The sequence below is a fragment of the Notechis scutatus genome, chromosome 4, assembly GCF_049901735.1.
Source record: "Notechis scutatus isolate UNSWTSFEM ecotype Mainland chromosome 4, rNotScu1.2, whole genome shotgun sequence".
NCBI lineage: Eukaryota > Metazoa > Chordata > Lepidosauria > Squamata > Elapidae > Notechis > Notechis scutatus.
The window spans coordinates 132,435,108-132,460,094 of record NC_142012.1 but is presented as its reverse complement, the minus strand read 5'-3'; the positions used below and the strand labels follow the sequence as shown (position 1 = coordinate 132,460,094).

Below are 24,987 nucleotides of genomic sequence, written 5' to 3'. Positions count from 1 at the left end.
ACCGGATTTCAATCTGTTTTCATCCTCAAAGATTCTGCCCTGTGTTCAGACATTCCAGGTAGACAAGGAGCTTCTTGCACTTTCTTGTTTTTTCTTTTGAAGACCTTTTGCTTCTCATCCGAAAAGCTGCTTCAGTTCTGACAGGATACTCAAGTGACCCTGAGGACACAGATAACCCCCCAAGTGCTTCAACTACCCTCTAAAAGGATGCAAATGACCAGCTGTCTGGAAGGAATATAAATCCTTCAATTCCCCATTATCCTGTCAGAGCTGATGAAGCTTCTTCATGAGAAGCGAAATGTCTTCAAAACAATAACAACAAGAAAGTCCAGTTGCCTCCTGAATAAAGCACCTTTGGGATAATCATGACCTGGATGACTGAGAATCTCTACAGCAGGGTCCCCAAACTTGGCAACTTTAAGACTTGTGGACTTCAACTCCCGGAATTCTCTGGCTGGAGAATTCTGAGAGTTGAAGTCCACAATTCTTAAATTTCTGCTCTACAGACTCATTCCGGGTAGAATTAAGGAGGGCTTTTGTGACGCACGCGTAGAAAGCTCGGAGTTTTTCAGCACGTGCGAAGTGAGCCTCCCACCAACAGCCCACTTTCAATCAAAGGCTGGGCTTCTGCAAAGAGAGCGCTCGCCTTCGCCAATGAAAACCGGAGGAGAAACGGAGCTGCCTGCCGTCGCTTCTCTTCGCTGAGGCGGGATCTCAAAAGCCCCGATCTTCGCGGGAGACACTTGCGCGGGTTGCACGAAACAGCTGGTTGGGCTCGCCTGGGCAGTTGCAGTCGAACCATGGTGAAAATCGGTTTCCAGCCGGTTACAGCTGAGCTCAAGCCGAAGAAAGAGACACCACTTGCAACGCGCCACGGGGCTCCAGCAAAAGGCCTCGTCCTTTCTCAGGATGCGGTAAGTACGTAGGAGACCACTGGCGCGGTGGCGTTTTCAGATCGGGGTTGCATTTCAGTTACTGATGATGAATAAATGAACGCTCTCAGGAGTCGACGATATTGTGGTGGTTTTAAAAAAAAAACACACCTAAAAAAACACCTTGTGGGAAACACACTTAGTGAAGTCGCGTTAAACATAGAGGCGATTCTGGACGATTTGGTACTTTCCGAAGATGGAGCTGCTGCATCGCGCAATATGGCTTTACGGTATTTGAGTAAATCAGGTAAGATCGAAATAGGTCCCGCGGCCGCTGGCAGTGAAGAAAAGCGCATTCATCCTAAACGATTCGGGCCCGGGGAGAGAACAGAAGTTCCCTTCATAGAGGGAAGGAGTGGAGTCTCTTTAAAAGCGCTACTGTTGTACGGCTTGTCTCTGGCTAGGACGACTGGACAGTGAGCACCCCCCCTTTCCACAGGGATGACAGAAAACCAGACGTGCCTGCTGTTGGTTTCAGCTAATAATGAAGCAAACCAAACCAAACCAAACCAAAAATCCTCTACCTTCGACTCTGGCACCACATGTGCTGAACTGTTTCCATCTCTTCCTGCCAGCAGAGTAGAAAACGTGCTGCTGGCTGGGTATCAGGGGAGCTTATGAAGTCAACGTACATCAGGTTAGACAAGGTTCCACTCTACATCCTCTCTCTGCAAGTTATGTCTGCGGTGCCGCAATTGGCAACCAGGGCCCATATATAGTCAGTTGCAACTCTCTGGATGTAGGCAACTGTTTCCCAGCCCTAAAGAATCTTTAAACTTTGATAGCACAAGCAACATTTGCTTGAAAGGTGTTAATTAAATACCTATTTTCCAAACATCTACCCCCTGTTGTACTTCTGAATGTACGGTATACATGTGAAATTATTTTAAAGGCTGATGATCAGAGCCTGGTGTCTCAGTGCCAAGATTGTAAGATATGGATTGTTTGATACTTAAAAGCTGTTACATTTCATTTAAATGATAAGTCAGATGAGCTTCTCCTCCCCTCTATTCTTGCCCAGTTTTCCCTCCAAACACTCTTTTATTCTGTATGTTTGTGACTCCAATTCCTGTACAGTATCATGTTGCCTGAGTTCATGTGAGTTGCAGTCCATAGCATTTCAGAAGGTACCGGTTAGAGAAGGTAGTTCTTAGTTATTTCACCTGGTAGATGAGATCCTTCTGGGGAAAGTCATATCCTTACCTTGAGTGATGCTATGAACCTCTGACTAGATTCTCTAGTCCTACTCTAGGATTGGCTCTATTCTTATTCTAGGATTTGAATGATACATGTTTCAGATTATTTCTGTTTCTTTGACATGGATGAATGGCTAGTCTTCTTCTTAGAGGCTTGAATATCTCCAGTTATAAAACCAAGGGAAAAAGGCCAAAAATTTCTGGGAAAACAAGCCTCTTTGTTACTATGGGGACATTCCCTATCAGGCCTTCTGAGGGATTGTTTTGCTGCTCCTGTGTTCTTTTTTTTTTTTTTTTAAATGATCGGAACTTGACTTCATTCTTTGTTGTTTATGTTGTTGTATAATATCTCTACTGTTACCATGTTGGGGACCTATTTTTGTCTTCCACAAATTGCAATAGTTGCAGAACATTTCTCTAAGCTGAAATGAAGTTAAGAATATTTTTAGTTCTTGTGATCTGTGATCTAAAACAGCAGAGGTAATGTTTCCATCTTCTGTAGTTTGCATGTGACCATGTTGATGGCTTTTTTTCAAGCCTGGTGGTTGCCTTGTGCTATGAATTGTGGTTGCATTAGCAGGTGCCACAAGGATGCCACAGTTACGACCCGTGTTTGACAACCCTGTTCTAGAAGCATACAGTCTATAAGTAGCTTTGTTTGAAATGTGCCTCTGTGCCTAGAGAAAACAAGTGGTAGGCAGTATTGATTAAAGAAACTTCTGAAAAAGATGGAGTCAGAAACGAGAAGTAATTTCATCTGAAATTTATGATTTTTTTCTCCTTATATTGCAATACGTGTGTGTGTGTGTGTGTATGAGTGTATACACACACACACACACACACACATGGACACACACACATACATATATACATACACACATTAAAATATAGACTTACAAATATAAATATATGATACATAAGCTGTGCCTACTTTAGTTAGTATTGATGGGAGATTAGCTATTTACAGACACCCTTCTTTGTATTCCTTGGCTGTAGCTTGCTGTTACAATGTTGAATTGGTATTATCATTGAGTAGGCTGATCTCATGGACATTGGAACACACAGTGATATCATTTGTTTATTTTAAATTTATATTCTTCACACCCTTGCACAAATGTGTCTGAGGCAATATGCAAAGTTAAATTAGAAGAGATGATTTAAGGAACCAGAATGTGAAATGGCAGTTGATTGTTGTTCGTTTAGGTTACTTAGGAAAGTTTCATGTACATTTGTAAACATGCCACATCAGTAGAATAAAGGAATCTGTTAGATTATGCTAGTTAAGCCATTCCCCCCAACCTCTTCCAGAAATTGAAATGAAATATCACCACCATAATACATCTAATAAGGATTCCTCTAGTAATTAGTTCTGCTGTCAAACTAGTCTTACTCTTAGGAAGCTTTCCTTAACATTTAGTCCATATTTTCCTGCAACTTAAGTCTGCTAGAAATGGAGCTCCTTTTTCTTCTTACATTAGTTTCTCCTTCCTACTTGTCAATGCTATGAGTTTATTAAAAACTGATTTCTTAGTTCAAGATTCATGCCTGACGTAATGTACCTTAGTTTGCCTTTAAACAAAGAATTCAAATATTAAATTATGACTTTCCCCAATATTAGTTACTTTTGGTTCCTTGATGTAATTATTTCTTAGTATTAAAAATTCAATATTAATTAGCTGATCCTGTTGTATTTCTTCTACTTTCCAAGGAGAAAGTGATCAGCAAGTCCTGTTGAGTCAAGCATATTTCTATCTTTTATTACCTTTTTAAAGATATTATTTTTCCTTCTTAGGAAGCCTGTTGTAAAAGAAAACAGATGTACACAACATGAAAAAAGGAAGCTTGGCATAGAACCATCCTGGTGAGGATATTCTGCATTTACTGTGCTGTCCATTAATGAGTGAACCTGTCCCTTTTCTTTAAACAGGAGAAGCAGCCCTTATCTTTGCCACAGCAGAGTTGGAGACCTCTTACTTGCATCTTCTTTTTGGCCTTGGGATTTTTGTTGTTACTGCTTGGCTTGATTTTAACATCAACCTACATCTACAAATATTTATCTCTTACTCAGTCAGTTGCTCAAATGGGCATGGATATGGTATGTATGATTTTGTTCAAACCATCTACACAATCAGAGGATTAACATTTCCACTTTAAAGCTTGTGAAGTAGTTGCTCTACTGATCTGCTTGAGCTACACAGCAATTTGAGACAACTGAGCTTCCCATTTCAGATAGCCAAAGTAATTTCAGCGTAAGCCCTCCCTTTATATTTTCTAACCAATATTTGATAGATCATGCCTCATATATGAAAGATATAAAGCATATAATAAAGACATAAAGCATATAATTCCCAGTATAGCCAGAAGAGGAACATTACTAAAATGACATTCTTTTCTTTAGTGATAGTAGATAATATGCTACTATTAAACTATAATTTATATTCATCAGCCATAACTGGTCAAGAATTTATGCCCTTTAATATTTGCAAAATTGGTTTTCTATTTTCTTTCTGTGAATGGACGTTTGTGGTTTACAATGAGAAAGCCTTTTTACTGTATATCCACTGAATAATTTCCATAGGGCTTTAGTAAGTAGAGACTTGTGTTGATAGTTTCAGCTTTTTCCCATTACCTTTCCTGAAGGTTCATCCTTGCTTGAGGATTTCCTCTTTCTATAGTATCATTATGAACAAACTTTCCATGGTAACTGCTCCTTGTACCTGTAGAACATGTAATTCCTGTCCATACCAACTTGCTTTTCACATTCTGTTTACTGCCTTTTTTTGACATACATGAAGGTGTAATACTGCTTCTCTACTTCACCCCACTCAGCCACTTAATTTTATTTAATAAGAAGGCAGCAACACGTGCCTTCCCTATCTTGTCTATTTCCTGCTCATCTTCCTCAATGGGAAAATATGCTTGAATCTAGCAATAAAAACAAACATTCAATGTTACTATATTTGGATCCAAGATGATCCCTTCATTTAAAAAATATAATTGACCAGGGCAAGAGGAAGATGCTTCATTTGAGTAAATATGGTATACAGAATATCAGATGAGGCATTGGTAATCCGCATGATATGTACAAATGCAACAAATCCCATCAGCATTTTGGAAAAACTGCAGAAAAGCTGCTTTAGGAAGCTGCTTCATTGAGAAGGGATATGTCTCTAGATAATTACAGTCAATTGCAAGTTGTTATTTGCAATCATGTTTACAAGAATTATATATGGAATATTTTGTTTTTATTCTGCCTTTATTATTTGTATAAATAACTGAAGGTGGCAAACATATCCAATACACTTCCTCCTCCTGTTTTCCCCACAACAACAACCTTGTGAGGAAGGTTGGACTGAGAGAGTGACTGGTCTAAGGTTGTCAGCTGTTTTCCATGCCTAAGGCACGATTAGAACTCAGTTTCCTGGTTTCTATTCTGATGCCTTAATGAAAAGACTAAATTGAATACTGAATAAAATATAGAAAAAACTGTTTTTAGCAAACAGGAAAAAAAAAACTGGTAGGAAAAGAATTAGGACTGCTTTTTTTGTGACCAAAACTCCACTCACATGTATTAGAGTTACCGGACTTGGACTGCAAATATATGTGCATCCAGCAATGAGTTAAAGTTTTCTGTGCCTCATTGTACCATTTTTTTTAAAGCTTAGAAATGATGGATTCTCCTCTGGAAGTTTACTGGAGCAGGTTCTGCAACTTGCTCCAATAAAAGGAGATTCATTTGGAGGAAATACATTATAGAGCTAGGCAAAGCCTTGTACCTAGCTAACTGCATCCCACCAGGTGGTATATTCAGAAGTAGGAACCTGCGTAGAAAGACACAAAGAAGTGATTTCAGATTAGCAATTTCATAGATGCAGAGAATAATAGACAAAAACAGGACAGAGGGTATATATAAGGTCAACACTTGGGTACAAATCTCTTGCATTGAATTGTTGTCAGTGGGAAAGAACTATCACTCAGTTTTAAGTCTGTGGCATATTCTGCAATGCAAACTCAATTTTTATATTTAAAAAGTTTAAAAATGAGGTAATAACACAGCCAATTATGCTTGAGAACTTTTTATTAAACTATTGTAGCAAAGGACAGAATATTACAATTATGAGGAAGGAGGTTTGGAATGTGACTACTTTGAATTCGATGATTCATCTGAAATCAGGACAGTGTATGAGGATGTGAAGATTTTCCTTGGAGAGGATTATGAGGAGATCAGCATCCCAAGAGCCAATGTTGGGCATCCTGCAGATATTATCCATGATTTTCAACAGGTAAGAAATTAGGCTGAACATACTTTGAAAGAAATGTCTAAGATAGAAAAAAAGAAAAGTATAGAAAATACTTCTTTGAAAGTTATTTCCTTGAACACATTTTCCAGGATATATAAAATTGAAATACCACTCATATATCATCACAAAATCTCCAGAACCCTTAAAGCCTACAAACTTGACATTTGGCACATATGTTCTTCTTGGCTTCTAGGTGCTCACTAAGAAAGGATTTTTCAAAATGACCATAAAAACATTAGTATTTCCTATATTGTTAGTAATACGCTCTGATGCTAAGGAGTTCTACTGCCCCTTCCTACCTGAAAAGAAATCTGTTCCAAATACAAAACACAAGTAGAGGAGAGGAGTTTCAGTTTTAGTTTCACAGCAGCAATCAGCTTTAGGATGGAACTGTTGAGCTAAGCCACGCTCAGGCTCCTTGCTGTCTCCTTGCTCACACAGCAAATACTGTTTCAGTTTCCATGTTTCAGTTTCCAAACAGCCTTTAAACTCACACATACTGACAGCACGCTAGCCAGACAAATACCGATGGATGCTGGTAGGCAGAGGCAGAATCCCCCCCCCGCCTTATTTTCCTCCCCAAAAACTACGCGCAACCACATAGTTTTGTAGCAAAGCATGGGTATCAAGCTAGTATTACATATTTCAATATATTTTCATAACAAATTTCAGATATACTTTGGGAACTGGACAAAACCAGCCAGAGATTTTATTGTTGAGTGGGAACTGAATGTATGTCACCATCTGACATCTAACATTCTAAACCAGATGCTTCCAACCCATGGCCCAAAGGCTACATACAGCCCTGGACAGCAAGTAATGCAACCTCGCAAGACCATAATAAACTTTTAACATTATTATGTAATTTATTCATTTTCCCTACATTATGTATTTTATATGTGGCCCAAGACTCTTTGCATAATTCAGTTGGACATCCATACTCTAGTCTAAACCACATAGTACATGGCCCTTTTGATTTGATAGTCTGGTCATTCACAGTGGCCATCAGTGAGTCACATTGCCTTTCTGAGGTAGCAAATACTGTCACAGGTCCTGTTTATATCTGAAATTTAATTATCAAATGGCGGCCTAACTCTGCCACCTTAACAAAACTCTTGTTTGTCTCAGCACTTCAGTAATAATACTAAATATTCATGTTGGAGAGCCTAGCATTTTAAGGAACCCGATGAGCTAGGCTTACAATGGGTTGGAATGCTGTGATATCAAACTTATTTTCCTTTGAAAATCTTAGTTTTATAAGACATGCAGAAACAAACAAAATGACCCAGATCCTGCTTTCATTGGGAGGTAGTTTGGTTTTAATCTGGGCATATATTTACTGATAATAACCATGGCATCCCTCATTAGTGGAATCTTTCAAACCAGCTGGTCAGAACAGGAATGCTCAATGAATAAGGCATGTCAAACCTAATGGTTTCTCCTTTTAGTGTGTGTCCTTTTGTGGGGGGTTTGTGTTCCTATTTTGTTCTGGCAGTTTCCTGGAACTGGAAAGCAGCTTCCTATGAGAAAGATATAAAAGGTTAAATCATATGATTCTATTAGCCTATTCTCTGAGTCTCTCCTTGGTTTGTCTCCTAATACAATCTTTGCAACAATAAACTTGTGAGGTTGGGCAATGCGTAGGTACCTTCATATCAGCATTGACAATTGGTAACTTCCTAGACTAGTCCTTACAAGTTTCTTCTTAGCAGAATTTTTTTGGAAGTGGTTTGCCATTGCTTCCTAAGGCTGAAAAAGACTAACTGGACCAAGGTCACCCAGCTAGCTTTGAGCCTAAGGCGGAACTAGAACTTGTGGTCTCTGGGTTTCTACTCCCGATACCTTAATTTGGGCTGAGACAATATATCATCCAGTGAGCACTGAGATTGAGTGGGGACGTGAAACATACTATTTCCAGTCCAATTCAAACACTGTCACTTTTACCACATACTAGCTTTAAGCATCCCAGATTGTTCTATGAGAGTTCTTGAATCTGTTTTGAGCACATTAACCTGTTTTTATCCTGATTTTATTTGGTGTGATTTCAGGGATTCACAGCTTATTATGATTGGGTAGTAAATAAATGCTACATTGGAGAGCTAAATACTACTATTATCATGCCACTTAACCATTTCTGGGAGCTGACACTTAATATAAAGGTCAGTAAATAATCCTTTTTATTCTATATTTGATTAAAGCTATATTTTACGTCCATTGCACCCTCCCTTGGAATTGATGCTTTTCCTTGTGGTTCCAATAATAGTAAGCAACTTTGAAAAGCTGTAGTAGGTTTATGGAACCCTGATATTTGACTTAAAAGAAAGTAGGATTCCCAGTATGTGTGGTATTTTGGTTTTGACTTTTGAATCAATGTTAAGAATTGAGAAATTCTTATACAGCATTGATGAATTATCATCAGAATACAAATACAAAATAATGATCATTTTGTAGCCCTAATCCCATTGTTACTTCAATGTATAGATTAAGATGAGAAAAATGATTTATTGTTGCTTGAAGTAATATTCTGAAGCATGGATCAAAAATTCCTGAACAGTGAAAATAATAGTTTTGGACTTGTTGAAGAGATGTTTCTTTCCAGATATTAAAACAAGCAATTTCTCAGTGAATTATAAATTCTTTGCAGAAAGGGGAATATTTGCCACAAACCAACATGATCCAGGAAGAGAGGATGGTGACAGAACCTGCCATTGACCCAGTTCTGTTTGGCTCCTATATTCATAAACTCTGCCAAGGGAAGGAAACCTTCAGATTGGGCCATAGGATAGCAAGAGGACGTAAGGGAACATCATTTTATTTCTTTTGCTGAAGTTTATATTGTGCTTCTTAAATGGACTGTAAATTTACAGCAGTTATTTTTCAATTCAACATGTTATATTGGCAAAAGAAGAAATATACTGATAGAGTGAAGCTATTTTTAAAATAGTATCTAACTCGAAATTAATGTCCTTGCATATATATTAATTTCTCGTGTGTGTGTGTGTGTGTGTGTGTGTGTGTGTATGTATATAATAATGGGCTCATCCACATAACTTCCTTGCCCTGACTTGAAGGTACCTTATTTAAAACTTGCTGAGTATCTACCCGCATAGTTGAACCTCCATCTAATAGCCATCCCAGGGTTGAAGCCAATCCAAGATATACCATCTTGAAAGCAATGTTTCCTTTTAGAAATTAGAAGAAAATCTCCCTTTCAAGCACTCTATGGAATATATTCATTCAATGACCTGATGAGCTCGTTGGCCCAATACAAACCACGCCATCTAAATGAGCTTCTAACTGTACTGGCTGTTTATTCAGTGATAGTATATTCCCCACACCCAACTCCATGCACTTGGTAAATTATAGTGTTATTTTGTTGTATGCACCATCTAGTTACCTCAGTGAGATGGGCAACTGCCTACATTGTTTAAATAAATAGCCATTGTTTAAATAAATAGCCAGCTATAAATTGCAAATGTTCATAGATTAAGGAAAGAGAAATTTATGTTCTTCGCCGACAATTTAAAATTCAGTGTAAAAAGAAAAAAAAGATATCCATACATTTGCGTAAGTTTGTCTAGATGCTGTTTCTGTAACAAATTGTTATATTTTGATAGTATATTTGGATCAGAACATTTTATTTTACATAAATCACTTAAAGTGAGAAAACAGCTTTTGAGAGTTGGGTTTGTGACAATGCCAGTAATGTTTGTGTCTCTATGATTTGTGTTGTTTTTGTGCTCTTATTTCTGCATACTTAATTTAGAAATCAAATGGTTGCATTTCTTTTTTTTTCCCCTATGGTCTAAGGATCCAAGTAACACCTACTTAATTTGACTTTCTTTTCTGATTCCTTTTTCCAGATATCCATCAACGAGCTACTGAGAAGTGTCATCACATCCGCCATTTTGCAAATACTTTTGTGATTGACACAGCAATTTGCCAGCCATTGTGAGAGCTGCCACTCAGATTTTTTGTATCCTGGATTTTGCTTCTTTTTGTAAAAAAAATTCTAAGAAAAAAAAATGCCTACCATCATCTATTACTAAATTGTTACATCATTGGTGTTTGATATTGGGCCAATGCTTTATATATTAATCCTCATTAATTTTTCATAGACTGATAATAAAACATAATATAATAAAGCCTTTTCATAGTACATTGTCCTATAAGTCTAAAGTTGGGAACTGGAAGATAAAGGAAAAAACCACAAGAAAAGCTGGAATAGAAAAAGTTGACAGATTGTTTGTCTTTTGGCTTTTTTCAGACAATATTGTATGAGCTACTTCTTTGTAAAGACATCCGCTGAGTATAGAAAATATATGCAAGAGCATAGCATTAATAAAATATTTTTCCAACTTAATTTTTAAACCTTGCTTTGATACTATTTTCTACTAATTTGATCTCAAATTAATTTTCTTTGTTCATTAATCTTGTTAAATTGTGGAAAACCCAAATCATGATAATGCTGTATTATTATTATTTTTAAATTGAGGTAGATTTTAAGAGTCAAAACATCACTACTCTGGGATAGCCATCCCCAGCTTGCTTGGGAGCTTTTCAAATTGAAGTGTCATACTTTTGAAGGATGGACATCTGGCTGGGAAAAGCTGCTCTGGGATGAAAGAAAACATTTAATGCTTTATATATTTTACCTACAAAAAAAAATGATAAAATATTTTATTAAATTATTCTGTGTTTGTCTGGAGTAATTTATTTTGAAGTTTATATGGAAACAAATGTTTGAATGTTTTTCAATTTTTCCTATTTATGTGTGCTTGTTATCAGCCTGAGATTATATTTTTGAATGTACTAAAGACCTAGTCCTCTTGAGAAGTTTATAACCCTGCAAAAGGAAAGAGGAAAAGAATGACTAACAGTAAAGTGGATGGATTCAATCACAGCAATAATGGGTGCATAGTTAAAAAATGTAAAGGGTCAGATTGGCTCAGATCATTTTGGGAGTTTATTTGTTGGGTAAGAGATTACAGACTTCAGGGCACATAATTGTGGTAATTAAGGTGTTTTTCATTGTTTCATTCTTTTCTAGCTTTTCTTGTTTGAATATTCAGCTATTGCCATATAAAGCATTGAACTTGAGGCCATGAAAAAAGGTAAACAGTTAAACATAAAAAAGTACTGTGCTTAATAGGAAAAGCACATTAATACATATGTAATTTACAGGTATCATTTTCCAAATGACACAGCTAATATAGCTATGCTATTGAAAGAAATACAAAACCAACTTGTCATGACAATCCTTGCAGACCAACATTGTGGAATGAGCAGTCATGTTACTTAGAAAAACAGTTGTGATCAGGGTTTTAAAAATAATCTCATTAAGAATATATATGTGTGTGTGTGTGTGTATGGATGTATATGGATGCCGAGACTAAAGGGGGAAAGGGTTGTCAAATATAACCTATTTTCAGTCACTTAAGCTTTGCCTGTTGATCAGGGATTCCAGGGAATTAGAAAAAATCCTAAAAAAATGTGAAAACTCTACTCTATTACACCCAATTTAATTTCATCTACAAATTTGATAAGCATCTGTCTCTGCACTTATTGGAGTATAAAAACAGGACTGACCTGTATGGTATTCTATTTAAGTTTCCAGTTTAATGAGGAACCAATGACAATTTGTTGAGTACAAATGTAATTAAACCAGCTATTTAATTCTTCAGGACCTCCAGCTTCTAATAGTTTAAAGCTAGTCTACCAAACCCTAAATGTATAAAAATGCATTGATTAAAAAGATGAATGCTATCACTGATAGCTTTTATGTGGCAATATTCCAGAAATATATTTGCTTGACAAAGGCCTCACTGTAGAGCCAGGGAAATGGCATTGAAGCAATTATTTAGAAAACATAAAAGAAACATTACTTTAGTCTTGGAAAGGTGATGGCATTATGAACTGATCCTCCCCGATTCATTTGGTTATTTGGGGTAGTAGGGAGAACACAATTAGACTAGCAAGAATCTATTAATATAGCATACTTCAATAAGTTCAGTTCTAGTCTTCCTGAGCCTTTTGTTGCTTTAGTATACTTAAAAGGTTGACTTTCTATTCCTAACCATCACCCCAAATGAAAGCAGTACAAGATCTGATTTTTCAAAAATAATTTAAGTGTACAACTGAACATGGCCTGACAAGATAATGCAATCAAGGATTTTGTGTTTGCATATCTGAGGGAATAGGGCAGAAATAAAATTCCTTGATTTGAAAATAAAGGCCAATGAACTGAATAGGACTTCTCAATAAATATATGTAGGTCGTTATGTTATCTGTAATTTACGATAATTAACACATGCACATTACTTAACTTTACCATGCAACTGATCAGGCCCACCTATCTTTTTCATAATTCCATTAAGTAGATTGTATCACTTCAGGCCTTTAATTAGCAAGTGATAGAAAAGCTTGAAATCTGATAAATCCGAGTTTATCATAAAATTTGTTACTGCTGCACCTAAACCTTTAAAAGCTGTTAAGACATCATCAGCTAGCAGAATGTAAGAACCAAAATGTTTCTTTTAATATAAATCAAGTTTGTGCTAATGTCTTAGGATCAATATGCTTAGTTTATTATGTAAAATATTCATCCATTTCATTTCCACATACTAAAGATCAGTAAAACTGCAATACTATATTTTATAATCTGCCAAACTATTTTATTTCCAGCCAGTTCTGAAAATTCAATGGATAAAAGTGAAGATGAAACCAGAGTAGACCAAATCCACTGATAAGATTGCAACAAGATTTTCTTATTCACATTACTTTAATTAACATTCCATATACACAATCAATGACATCCTCAATATCATTTTTATTATGTACACATGTTCTAAGATGCAATAACACTTTAACGACTATTTCAGAATACTTTATAAATTTTTAAAAGATCCTGTAATGAAAGGAAGAACTAAAGAATGGATGAATGTTTCTGAGACAGTTTTACAGAAAACTTTTATGCTTTGCTCAAAGTATATAAAGACTGTTTCAAGGGATGGTTTTAAAGCTATTTTAAATAGCTATTAAACTTGTTAGAACACTTAAATGTTTATTTGGAACTGAACAAGTGAACTTGAAGTACAAAATATTGAAATATATGTCATCTGACATAGCTTAATATTCTTCTCCTTCTTCAGCTTCAGCTTCCACAGAATCAACACCAACTTCTTCATAATCCTTTTCGAGGGCAGCCAGATCCTCTCGGGCTTCAGAAAATTCCCCTTCTTCCATTCCTTCCCCTACATACCAATGCACAAAGGCTCTCTTAGCATACATTAAATCAAATTTATGATCAAGGCGAGCCCAAGCTTCTGCAATAGCAGTAGTGTTACTCAGCATACATACAGCACGTTGCACCTTGGCCAAATCTCCTCCTGGTACCACAGTGGGTGGCTGATAATTGATGCCCACCTAAAGGAAGGCAAAAACATTCATTACATTTCAATACTGCAAGGGATTTTCAAATCTGAATTTCTTCTCTCCCTGCCTTCCCTTCTCCCTGAGCATTTTATGCATAAAAGCATAGTGGGAAACAAAAAAGTAGACATGAAACTGTATCTTTGAATCAGAAAGGGAGATGGAGAAAGATATACCTTATAAATAAATAAAAGCCCTAATCTATGCAATTTGCCTCACTTTTGTCATGACAGATACATTAATAAATGGAATTAAGGTTTAATTCCCTTAAATATACTAAAGCTCTAATAAGCACACTACCTTTCATTTAGAATAGATTATTTATTTATCTTAAGTATGATTGTACCAGAAACTAATAACTGGGGGAAAATGCAATTTGGTGTGCATCATTTATTTACTGAATTTATTTGCCACCTATCTCATAATAAAATGACTGTTCATGTAATGACGATTGAAAGCCAGCTGTGTGACTTTGGGTTAGTCTCTCTCACAGCCCAATCCATCTCAAAGGATTATTGTACAGAAAATAGGAGGAAGGACTATTCAGTATGTTTGCCATCTCTAATTATTTTAAAAATCATAAAAGAATTTAAAAAGTCTTCTCAAGTTTCATAGGAAGTTCTACACTTAGCACCACAATCAATAAAATAAATGCTGATCAACATTTTCAGATTCGGGAGCATCCACCATCTGATCTGGGCAAGAAAAAGATTATTGCTGAATTCACATGTCTGCAATAAAATCCCTTCGTACGGAAACAATAACCTGATAAATGCAATCTTACTCATATATTATATTATGTTTTTATCCTGATTACTTTTTAATATTAGGAAACCCAAATCATTGGAGTTCACCAAGATTATATCCCATGTTTGTTTATATTCGACAATATGGTACCTTGAATCCAGTTGGACACCAATCCACAAACTGAATAGTACGTTTTGTCTTGATTGTTGCAATAGCGGCATTGACATCTTTTGGCACTACATCACCTCTGTACAGCATGCAACATGCCATATATTTACCATGGCGAGGATCACATTTTACCATCTGATTAGCCGGCTCAAAACAAGCATTAGTAATTTCAGCCACAGACAACTGCTCATGATATGCCTTTTCAGCTGAAATGACAGGAGCATACGTTGCCAAAGGGAAATGGATTCGTGGGTAAGGAACAAGATTTGTTTGAAATTCTGTCAAATCTACATTCAGAGCACCATCAAAACGTAGTGAAGCTGTGATAGAAGACACAATTTGACCAATGAGACGATTGAGGTTGGTGTAAGTAGGACGCTCAATGTCAAGATTACGTCGACATATATCATAAATAGCTTCATTATCCACCATGAATGCACAGTCAGAATGTTCCAATGTGGTATGTGTAGTAAGGATAGAATTGTAAGGCTCCACCACAGCAGTAGATACTTGTGGAGCTGGGTATATTGCAAATTCCAGTTTGGATTTTTTCCCATAGTCGACTGAGAGTCTTTCCATTAGCAAAGATGCAAATCCAGAGCCAGTACCTCCACCAAAACTATGGAAAATAAGGAAACCCTGTAGACCAGTACACAGATCAGCCTACAAAAAAGACAACCCCCCCCAAAAAAACACAACAAAAAGTGAGGTCATTAAACAGAATACTTAATTCCAACAGTATAAATTTAATATTTGCTACTGTATTCAATTAAAATATTTGCATTAATACTCTTCAATTAAAATTAATAAAATGTAAAAAATTAATATAGTGTAGTTCTAATATGCATTTCTTACTTATAAAGATCAAGTATTTTTTAAACATAGTACTTTTGAAAATAAAACACCGGAATTTCTATGGACCTGACTTTAAAATGGTAAATTTTCAAATTTCACATTTTTATTTGCATTTTCTTATTCACATCTTATGACTCACCAATTTTCGAATGCGATCCAGCACTAAATCAACAATCTCTTTTCCTATGGTATAATGGCCTCTAGCATAATTGTTAGCAGCATCTTCTTTTCCAGTAATGAGTTGCTCAGGATGAAATAACTGTCTGTAAGTACCTGTACGCACCTCATCTTTGAAGATTAAAAAAACCAAGTTTGATTAATTCTAATTCAAAATCCAGTGTTTTATTATTTCTAATAATATTCCATAAACTCAGAAATAATGTATTTAATAGATTGACTGAGTTGGAAGGGATTCAACTATTCTTATTCCTTGTTAAGCATGTTTTTACATGATCCAAAAACATTACAAACTTGAGAATACTTCAGATAGTTATGAGTTCATTTCTGGCTAATATTTCTGAACAGAAGATAGGGTTTCTTTTTTCAGGAATTAAAATTAAACACAGATAGACAGACAGAAGACTCTCAGCATGAAAAAAATGTTAGTTAACTTCTGATGACTATATGGATACATCAGGGTGTTTTTTCTTGGTAAGAAAAAATACTGTTACAAAAAACAGTGTACTTCTGTCCTATTATTCTTACTCTTATTAATATAAGAGGGTAAATGAAATAACTTCCTATGTTACTATTTTTTTTAACAGAATGCACCATTGGATTTCATTTCATAAAGTCAACATGTGAAAGTCGAACAACTTTGTTTACAATTGCTTTCATAAAAATTCAAGTTTATTTGGGAAAAATACCCCACTTTTCTTACTTCTAAATAATGAAAACAAATATTTTATAAATGTAAATTATTTCTGATCATCCACATGTTGATTCCACATTTCCAGGCCCTTATACATACCAACAACTGTTGGCTCAAGGTCCACAAAAACAGCTCTAGGTACATGCTTGCCAGCACCGGTTTCACTAAAAAATGTGTTAAAGGAATCATCTCCACCTCCTATGGTTTTGTCACTGGGCATCTGACCATCTGGCTGAATTCCATGCTCAAGACAATACAATTCCCAACAAGCATTACCAATCTGAACTCCAGCTTGTCCAACATGGATAGAGATACATTCACGCTATTTAAAAAAAAAGTTTTTTTTAAAAAAAAGAAGGCAAGATTAATGTTTATTTTTGAAAGTATGCATAATAATGAAGCACCACAAAAATGTATTTTGATAATATACCCATTTGATTTCGAATGTCTATTTTAAAATATGCACTATTTTAATCATCAATTGCCCTTCTGACACCCAAGTTTTTTTAAAAAAGTTCTTTGAGAGTGGTTTAATAATGCTAAAAAGTACACTTTCTCTATAGTCCACTACATTTCCACATTATACTTCTGTTCCTGCTATGAGATTATATGAAATCTCTTTTGTTTCAATTATGCAGTACCTCATACTTCAACCCCTCCCATATGTCTCATTCTTCGCCTACTTCACACTAGACTCTTTATTCTTTATTATGCAGCTCTTTCACCGGCCAAATCAATGGACTCTAAATCTATGCAACAGATCTCTTTGTTGTTTCTTGTTGGTTCACTGTTCTTTAGCACCAAGACCAATATTCTCCCCCCACCCACCCCTTTCAGCTTCGCACCATGGCAAATCCAAGGCGGAGGGCTTTTCAGCCCTCGTGCCTAGCCGAATACAGCGCCAGGCAACTCATGTCCTCGACCGAATCGCGCCTTTCTGAGGTACGAAGCCTCGACTGAGGCGAAAGTCGCGCGGGGAATATCGAGGACATGAGGCGACAGCATTCCTTCACGAGCATATCATTCTCGTACCCTACGCTCGCGGTTCCCTCATATAGCATTACTACGCCAAGAGGCTTAAAGAGCTGCCATGATCCTGCTCCCCACTGAACGAAGCCCAGCCACACAAATCCCACTTCCCACCATGGCGCCTCACGAAGATGACGAGGTTCAGTGCTTTCCCTCGGAGGTTCGACGTTCAACTCCCGTTTGAGGGTGTCCTCAACTGTCGACCGTTAGATTAACGGTTCCCGACCGCGAACCCACTACTGCAGTCTGCTACTCTCCATTGGTGGAGGGAGTTCAGCTCCTGGAAGCTGATTGGTTGAACAAGTTTTTTTTATTTTTAAAGTCTGGGATGAACCTCTTAGTGATGAAGAATCGGAGCAAGGTGGAATTTTGAGCGGGAAGTGGGTTCTCCGCTGAAGGATTGACGGAGGTTTCATGAATTCTCCCGCCCCAAGCCTCAATTAAAAAAAGAAGTGGAATCCCTTGCGGTGTGATTCTTGCTACTTTCTGAGATATTATTTCATTGTTATATACTTCACAGTTTCCTGAGAGACGGAGTTTACATGTTAATGAGAGGCTACTTCTGTCTTTGGCCTCAACACTAAAATAAATATTGTAGATAGAGAACTGAATTAATAAATGAAAGATGGATGGATGGAGAGAGAGGGAGAGAGGCAGGCAAATAGACAGTGGCAAGTATTGAACAGACAGTAGTAGTAGCATATATATTTTTCCTGAATAACAGTCAAATATCTCAAAGGTGCTTTTTCAAGTGTGGGACGTTCAGTAAAATATGACAATATATTTGTTATTCTCGAAGGTGATAGGTGTGTTTTTGTATGTAACAACATGAATTATATATTCCAATCAGAATAGAATCAGACGTTAATATTTGAAATATTTTAATACTTAGTTTAAATGCCATTGCTTTTCAAACTTTCTTGGAAGACTGAATACATTAAACCACAAACAGCTATAAAGAAAATAGTTAACTCCGCTTATTTATTGTTGTAAGTCATGGTTTGGCAACTTCATTTTCCCATTCTCAGCCAATCAACATTTCACAATTATCTTTTTATTTAGACTGCTTAGAAGTGTGGCCCAAATGACAAAATGAAAAATTAATGTATCATATTTTTGGAACCCATAAATTATGCAATGCTGTTAACCATAAGACAAAATTGGACATTCTAATGTGTGAAAAATGAATGATTTTTTTTATTAAAAATAAAATATTGCTCAGTTGTGGACTGTAAATTACAGAAATCCTCATTTCTTTACTATACTAGGCTTTTGTTCTGGAAGGACCTGAATGACATTGCTCCTTCATGTAATTTTAACATTTTATGTATTATTTTTATGAAGAATTGTTACACTGAAAATAAGAAAAATGAAATAGTTTTTTTTGAATACTTAGGATAAAACTTCAGAAAAAATAACTTGGTAATAACATTTGTAATTATAAAGAAAATATACTTTTAAATATACATATTCAAATATTGTATGGAGGAATATAAACTCTTAGGAATTACTTTATTCATATAATTAAAAAAGGGTGATCACGTAACTGAATAGTATTGAAGTGGATGATCTCAGTGCTATCTTCTAACTCTGTTTATATGAAATGTGAATAAAGTTTCATTCATTGAAGAGATCTTTAAGCTTTTTTTAAATTTGATGAGTTAAAAGCTATACACAATACCTTTTTGTATATACTGCCATATAGTGAATTTTGTGATTTTTACTGGTCTAGGCCTTATGTTTAATCTCAAGACAAAGACTGCTTTAAATGTTGTGTTAGGTACTGAGCCTACTAGGCAGTAGAGAATATAATGTGTTATTTTCAACACATTTAAATACTGCTGTTTCTAAGAAAGATGTTGATATAAAGAAATTTTGTATGGTATTCAGCTTTGTTCGGGTATTTTCCCACGTCATTATAGTTGTGCTTTTAAAGTTGTAGCAACGTTTCAGCAGAATCTCATCTGCCATCATCAGGCTTCTGTATAGTGTTCATCTGTGAGTCAGACTTTCACAGCCGTTTCTAAAGTCTGACTCATAGACGAACACTACAGAAGCCTGATGATGGCAGATGAGATTCTGCCGAAACCTTGCTACAACTTTAAAAGCACAACTATAATGACGTGGGAAAATACCCGAACAAAGCTGAATACCATACATATAAATACCTGCGAAAACTTAAGAAAACAAAGAAATTTTGATATATACAAATATTAAATGCAAAAACAAGATAGAGTATGTATTGTTTCTAAAATTCTTAGCATAAATGCATGTAACTGGAAAAAATGTAAGCTGTCTTCAAAAGCATTAACAGGTAACAAGCTAAATATCAGATGTGTGAAACTACAAGCCTAGCAAGCAAGATGCCAGCTGTAACTGCAAGCAGGGAAAAAAGAACAGTAGAGCTTATGTGAAGAAAAGTAGGTTACACAGTTAAAACTGAAAATGTTGCTAGACATGGGTTTTTTTGGGGGGTGTTTAAACTAAATGCTTTGACAGTATGATGTGCTAATATGGGGAGGGAGCGGTGAGTCTTCGTTCTGTGTTCACCTTTGTTGCACCCATATTTGCAAATACATTAATGAACTTCTTTGGTGCTTTCAAGTTGTTGTCTCGGGTAGTTCCATAAGGAAACATGCACTGTTTGTAATAATGTGGATCTAACTTACCAGAAAAATGAATTAAAGAGTAGAATGAATTACAAAATATTCTTGACTACAGTTTTTTCAAATATATTAAAAACATTTATTCAAATTGAGTTATCTGCCATGCATCTGAATTTTGATCACATGACCATGGGAATGCTACAATGATTGTAAGTGTAAAAAATGGTCAGGTCACTTTTTTCAATGATGTAGCTTCGAACAGTCACGAAACAACTTAAACCATCTTGTAAGCTGAGGACTACCTGTATTGTACTATAAATAGTCCGTTTTTATGAAATGCTAAAAAGTTAAATGGAATTTTGTTTAATAAACAGTTTCAAATTGATTCACTAAGAGCATAATCTAAAATATTCTTCCTATATTTTCCAAAGACCCTGATCCATATTATATAGACATTTATATAATGTTAGAATTTGACTGAAATTTGTGTTCACACACACACACATGAAGTTAGAATTTTAAAGCTGCATGAGAAAAGGCATTTTAAATGTTATCAGTCTGTACAAAAAAGTAAGGAACGAGATGGTGTTGCATAAAAACTGTAAGATATATATATATATATCTGCATACACACACACCACTGCATAAATGCAACACAATGTACAAATTAACAAGTCACTGCACTAATTCTACCCACAAAGTGACAATGGTGTTGCCTTAACAATAAAATGATTCACTTAAGATTTTGAAAGTAAATAAAAATATGGTGTGTCCAAAGTGAGGAATGTCAGCAAACAAGTTCTAGAGACAGGTGGTTAGCCAAGATGGTTACATTGACCACCAAGAGGCAGTCTGTGGCTGGTTTTATCTTAACTGGGAACTGTCATATGTGTATAATCAGAACTTATTCTAGATTCAAATCTAAGAAAAATGGATTGCAAAATTATAATCAATAAGCAGTAAGTCATATTTTGGATTTATGATGTGAGTGGGCAATGTCCTAGAAAAAGAGATGTTGCTTAGGAAGACAGGAAACTAGAAGAAGGGGAAGACTACAAATAAACAGATCAAAGGATAGTCATCAGAAATTGTTCCCATCTTTAAAAAATATCTAAATAACTTTAAAATTCTGAATATAAAAGTAAAATTAGTGTGTTAAATGGTGAAGATGAAGTGGTTTTGATTTAGCAGTAATGTTAAGTAAATTTATACCTGTGGAATAGAATATTAATTTGCTAATGATGTATTAATTTTTGTAACTAATAAGCATCAAAGTAATACTTCAGTTTTGTGTACTTAAACGTCCTTCTTTTGCTTATGAGGTTTGTCTAAACCGAAGTTGTGTATAAATGACAGTGAAGCATTCATTCATTCATTCATCATTTTTTAAAAACCATCTCTCTCCCTAATAGGGAATTCTGGGCTATGTACAAGTGAAATTTATTAAAACATAAAAACAGCAATTTAAAAATACTAGTATAAATTAATAGTAATAGTTAAAGAGTAGGGGTAGGGTTTTCAGAGCCTCATAGCTGCATGCTCTATGAATCCCAAGCAAGGCTGCAGAGCCATTTTTACATCTTTCTGAAAGGCCAGGAGAGTGGGAGCCTGCCTCCCTTGTTGGGGGAGAATGTTTCACAGGATGGGGTCAATGGCGTAGAAGCCTCTCTTCCTCATCATTGCCAGGTAGCATTCTTTTAGCTGATGGGGACTGCAACATACTGTACTTTCACTGCCTGACTGAGTGGGGTGGGCTGATATAATATGATGAAGACCGTTATGTAGTTAACCTGGCCCCATGCCATGTACAGTTTTAAAGGTCACGTTGAATTAGACTTAGAAGCAAACTGACACCTCATGCAGCAAAGGTGTTACGTGCACTGTTCTTTGAGCATCCAGATTGCACACACTGGACCAGCTGAAGTTTCTGGATATTTTTCAGATAGCTTCACGTAGAGCACATTGCAGTAGTCCAAACAGGAGATGGCAAGGCAAGATTGACAAGTGAAGAGTCTCCCTATCCAGGAAAGGGGCTAATTGGTGCATAACATGAAGTTGAGCAAAGGCCCTTCTAACCACAGTTGCCATCTGCTCTTTGAACAGTAGCTGTGAGTCCAGGAGAGCACCCAGATTACATATACAATAGGTCTGGGATAGTCAGCCCCATCTAAGACCAAAGACAATAAACTCCTGGATACAGAAGGGTCCACCTACAGCAACTCCATTTTACCAGGGTTTATCTGAAGTCTTGTTCCCCATCTAGGCCCACCATAGCCTCCAGGCACTGTGAAAGAATGTCCAAAGCATTACTCATTTTATCTGGGGTGGAGATATGTAATTGTGTATCATCTGTATTGTGTATTATCTTACCCAGTGATTTCATGTAGATGTTGAAAATGAACAGAGAAATCACCAAGCCCTGCAATGCCCACATGCAGGGACTACAAACTGGATTTCTCACTTTCTATCACTGCTGAATAGGATTGGTCTCTTCTGGAGAACTGGTAGCGGAAATTTTGAATAGTTTGGAGTACCGGCAAATACCACCTCTGACTGGCCCCACCCCCATCTATTCTCTGCCTCCTGAGTCCCAGCTGATTGGCTGGGTCTTCTTTTATTGCCCTGCACAGGAGAACGGAGCTTGAAAGCAGATTAGTGGGGTGAGGACGGAATGGGATTTTGCAGTAACCTTCCCCCAGGAGTGGAAGGGAATGGGGATTTTAGTGTCCTTCCCGTGCCACGCTGACCAAGCCACACCCACCAAGCCACCCCCACTGAACCGATAGTAAAAAGTTTTGAATCCCATCACTGGGAAGGGGTCACCAGAGTTTCTTTAAAAGAATCTAGGAATAACCTGTCCAAAAAAGATAAATTCATCATTGCTTGGTCTCACCAATATGACACTTCCCAGGCAGGCTTAATCAGCCAGGAGGGACACTGATCTAAGAGGCAGGTGGTGATCCTTACATTCTGGAGGATCCTGTTCTCTTCTTCAGGTCCAAGAGAATCAACTTGTTCCCAAATTACTGAGAAGTATGCCCCTTGGGCATCTCTGCAGGACTCTCACTTTGGTAGACATTTAGGAATGAATATATGATTTTATCCTCCAGATGCATGGAAAATTCCTTCACATGGTCCTGCAGATGGGACTCCAGACTCCCTTCCAGAGGAGTATCCAGGTAGCTTTAAATTGATACTAGGTGCCATTTGTGGATGTAATAAGAGTGGAGAAGTATTAGTTTTTCGCTGTTCTTACTGCTTATAAGGTCTTGATAGCAGCTCTAGCTTGTGAATTCTCTCTTTATTTTCTTCCAGTAGCATTCTAAGCATCTCTAGACCTTTTTAGTCACCAAGAAAAGCACAGGTGCAATTCTGTCTAAGCTCTGGCCATCTTACTATTCTAGGCAGCTATCAGGGCCTCTGCAGAATTGTGTAGTAAATCAGCAAGTATGTTCCTCGGCTCTCTGAAACTTAATTGAATCCATTACTTGCAGTTGCCAGGGCAGACCAATAAAATGGGTCCAGCTGCCATGAGAAGGGGACAAGCATAAGAGAATGTCAAAGTCATCAGGGCGTGATCTGACTATGACAGAGGGGGCAAGAAAAGCTCTCTCAGATCACATTATCACTGCTCAGATAAGAAAACCCATGTCCAGAGTGTGGCTACCATCCTAAATTGGGCCAAGAATAAGATGGGAGAGGCCAAAGGCCATCAGGGTGGTCGTGAATTCCCAGGTCACTTCAGATGTCTGCCTTAAGGACCGCAAGTTAAAGTCTCCCAGAACTAAAAAGCTGGGGAACTCCACAGGCAGCCCTGAGATGGTCTCCAGAATCTAAGGCAAAGGATTCTTGGATGACAACTGCAAGCTCTCCTCCCCTGCCCTGGGTCTCCTCTGGGGCCAAACTCTAAATCCAATTGGGTATGTGATCTTATTTGTGATCTCATAAACAAGAAGCAGGATGACCTGGCATGTATTGTCAAAACCTGGCTGGGTTGATGGTGGGGGCTGTGCCAGCCAGGTTTTTAACAATACATGAGAGGTCATCCTGCTCCTTGTTTATGAGATCACAAATAAGAGGAATCTTGTTACTGACTTACCTGGCTGGAGTAGTTGAAAATATTTGCCACATATGGAACTATTCGAAATTAAAACAAGTTTTTAAAAAATCCAAATTCTAGGTAATGAAGAGTGATGCATACCATTGCCGTATGAATAAAAAACAATAGTTTAAATGTTACCTTTATTGTATAGAACAATTGTTGATATGCCACTAGAAGGAAGCCAAATACTCAGAAGTCTCACTTGCATACTGGTCCTTTAAACTCAGGCACTCCAGTTTGCCATCTAGCTGATAAAAAATTGATCTCTGAATTTGATAGAGAAACTAAATTTGCGAAGCTGCTTTTTCATGCCTTCTAATAGCATGAACCACAAATTCATCAGGCAAAGCAAAACATATTTATTAAGGGGGGAGAAGTCAGAGAGGGTACGGAATAGGGTAGCAGCAGACTCTTCTCCACGAATATGGACTAGCTGCTGGTCACTCAGTGTTAGTCCAATTATACAAAGAGTTCTGTTTAAAGTCAGCAAGCTTCTTGGCATCGTCCTCATTAGCTGGATCCCAAGCATTTACATCCGGTCGGTCTTGAACTACATTCCATAACCCTTCTCTACGCAGAAGTAGACTGCACTTCATAGACCAGGAAACATAATTTGTTCCATCCAACCGGGTTATCAGTGATAGACTTGTTGAAGTGTCTTGTGCCATCTTTACCAGGATAGTAAACCACAATTAAACAGTAAACAGCTGTCTGTATACAGTACTGTGTATTCACACCAACTCTCAGTT

At 36.8% G+C, this 24,987-nt stretch overlaps 2 protein-coding genes across 2 annotated transcripts; one reads left to right on the top strand and one right to left on the bottom strand.

Moving 5' to 3' along the window:
* The first annotated feature begins 497 nt into the window (after positions 1–497).
* On the top strand, positions 498–11,130 carry LOC113432816 (integral membrane protein 2C-like). The gene is made up of 6 exons (XM_026695029.2): positions 498–914; positions 4,056–4,223; positions 6,223–6,411; positions 8,478–8,588; positions 9,074–9,224; positions 10,293–11,130. Exons 1-6 carry the CDS (start codon positions 801–803, stop codon positions 10,382–10,384), a joined length of 825 nt encoding a protein of 274 aa, XP_026550814.1. The 5' UTR covers positions 498–800; the 3' UTR covers positions 10,385–11,130.
* Positions 11,131–13,240: 2,110 nt separating this feature from the next.
* On the bottom strand, positions 13,241–17,778 carry LOC113432828 (tubulin alpha-3 chain). The gene is made up of 5 exons (XM_026695050.2): positions 17,645–17,778; positions 16,601–16,823; positions 15,770–15,918; positions 14,758–15,438; positions 13,241–13,854 (listed from the first exon to the last, which is right to left on the bottom strand). The coding sequence occupies exons 1-5, from the start codon at positions 17,645–17,647 to the stop codon at positions 13,558–13,560; spliced, it is 1,353 nt and encodes a 450-aa protein (XP_026550835.2). The 5' UTR covers positions 17,648–17,778; the 3' UTR covers positions 13,241–13,557.
* Between the last annotated feature and the right edge of the window lie 7,209 nt (positions 17,779–24,987).

Bases quoted from the DNA above. Each gene is read 5' to 3' on its own strand.
- LOC113432816 (XM_026695029.2), top strand. From the start codon at position 801: ATGGTGAAAATCGGTTTCCAGCCGGTTACAGCTGAGCTCAAGCCGAAG. The intron at 915-4,055 runs GTAAGTACGTAG...TTCTTTAAACAG, and splicing joins TCGTCCTTTCTCAGGATGCG to GAGAAGCAGCCCTTATCTTT. The intron at 9,225-10,292 runs GTAAGGGAACAT...TCCTTTTTCCAG, and splicing joins CCATAGGATAGCAAGAGGAC to ATATCCATCAACGAGCTACT.
- LOC113432828 (XM_026695050.2), bottom strand. The intron at 15,919-16,600 runs GTATGTATAAGG...TAATCTTCAAAG, and splicing joins CCTTGAGCCAACAGTTGTTG to ATGAGGTGCGTACAGGTACT. The intron at 13,855-14,757 runs GTACCATATTGT...GCCTTCCTTTAG, and splicing joins GGTGTCCAACTGGATTCAAG to GTGGGCATCAATTATCAGCC.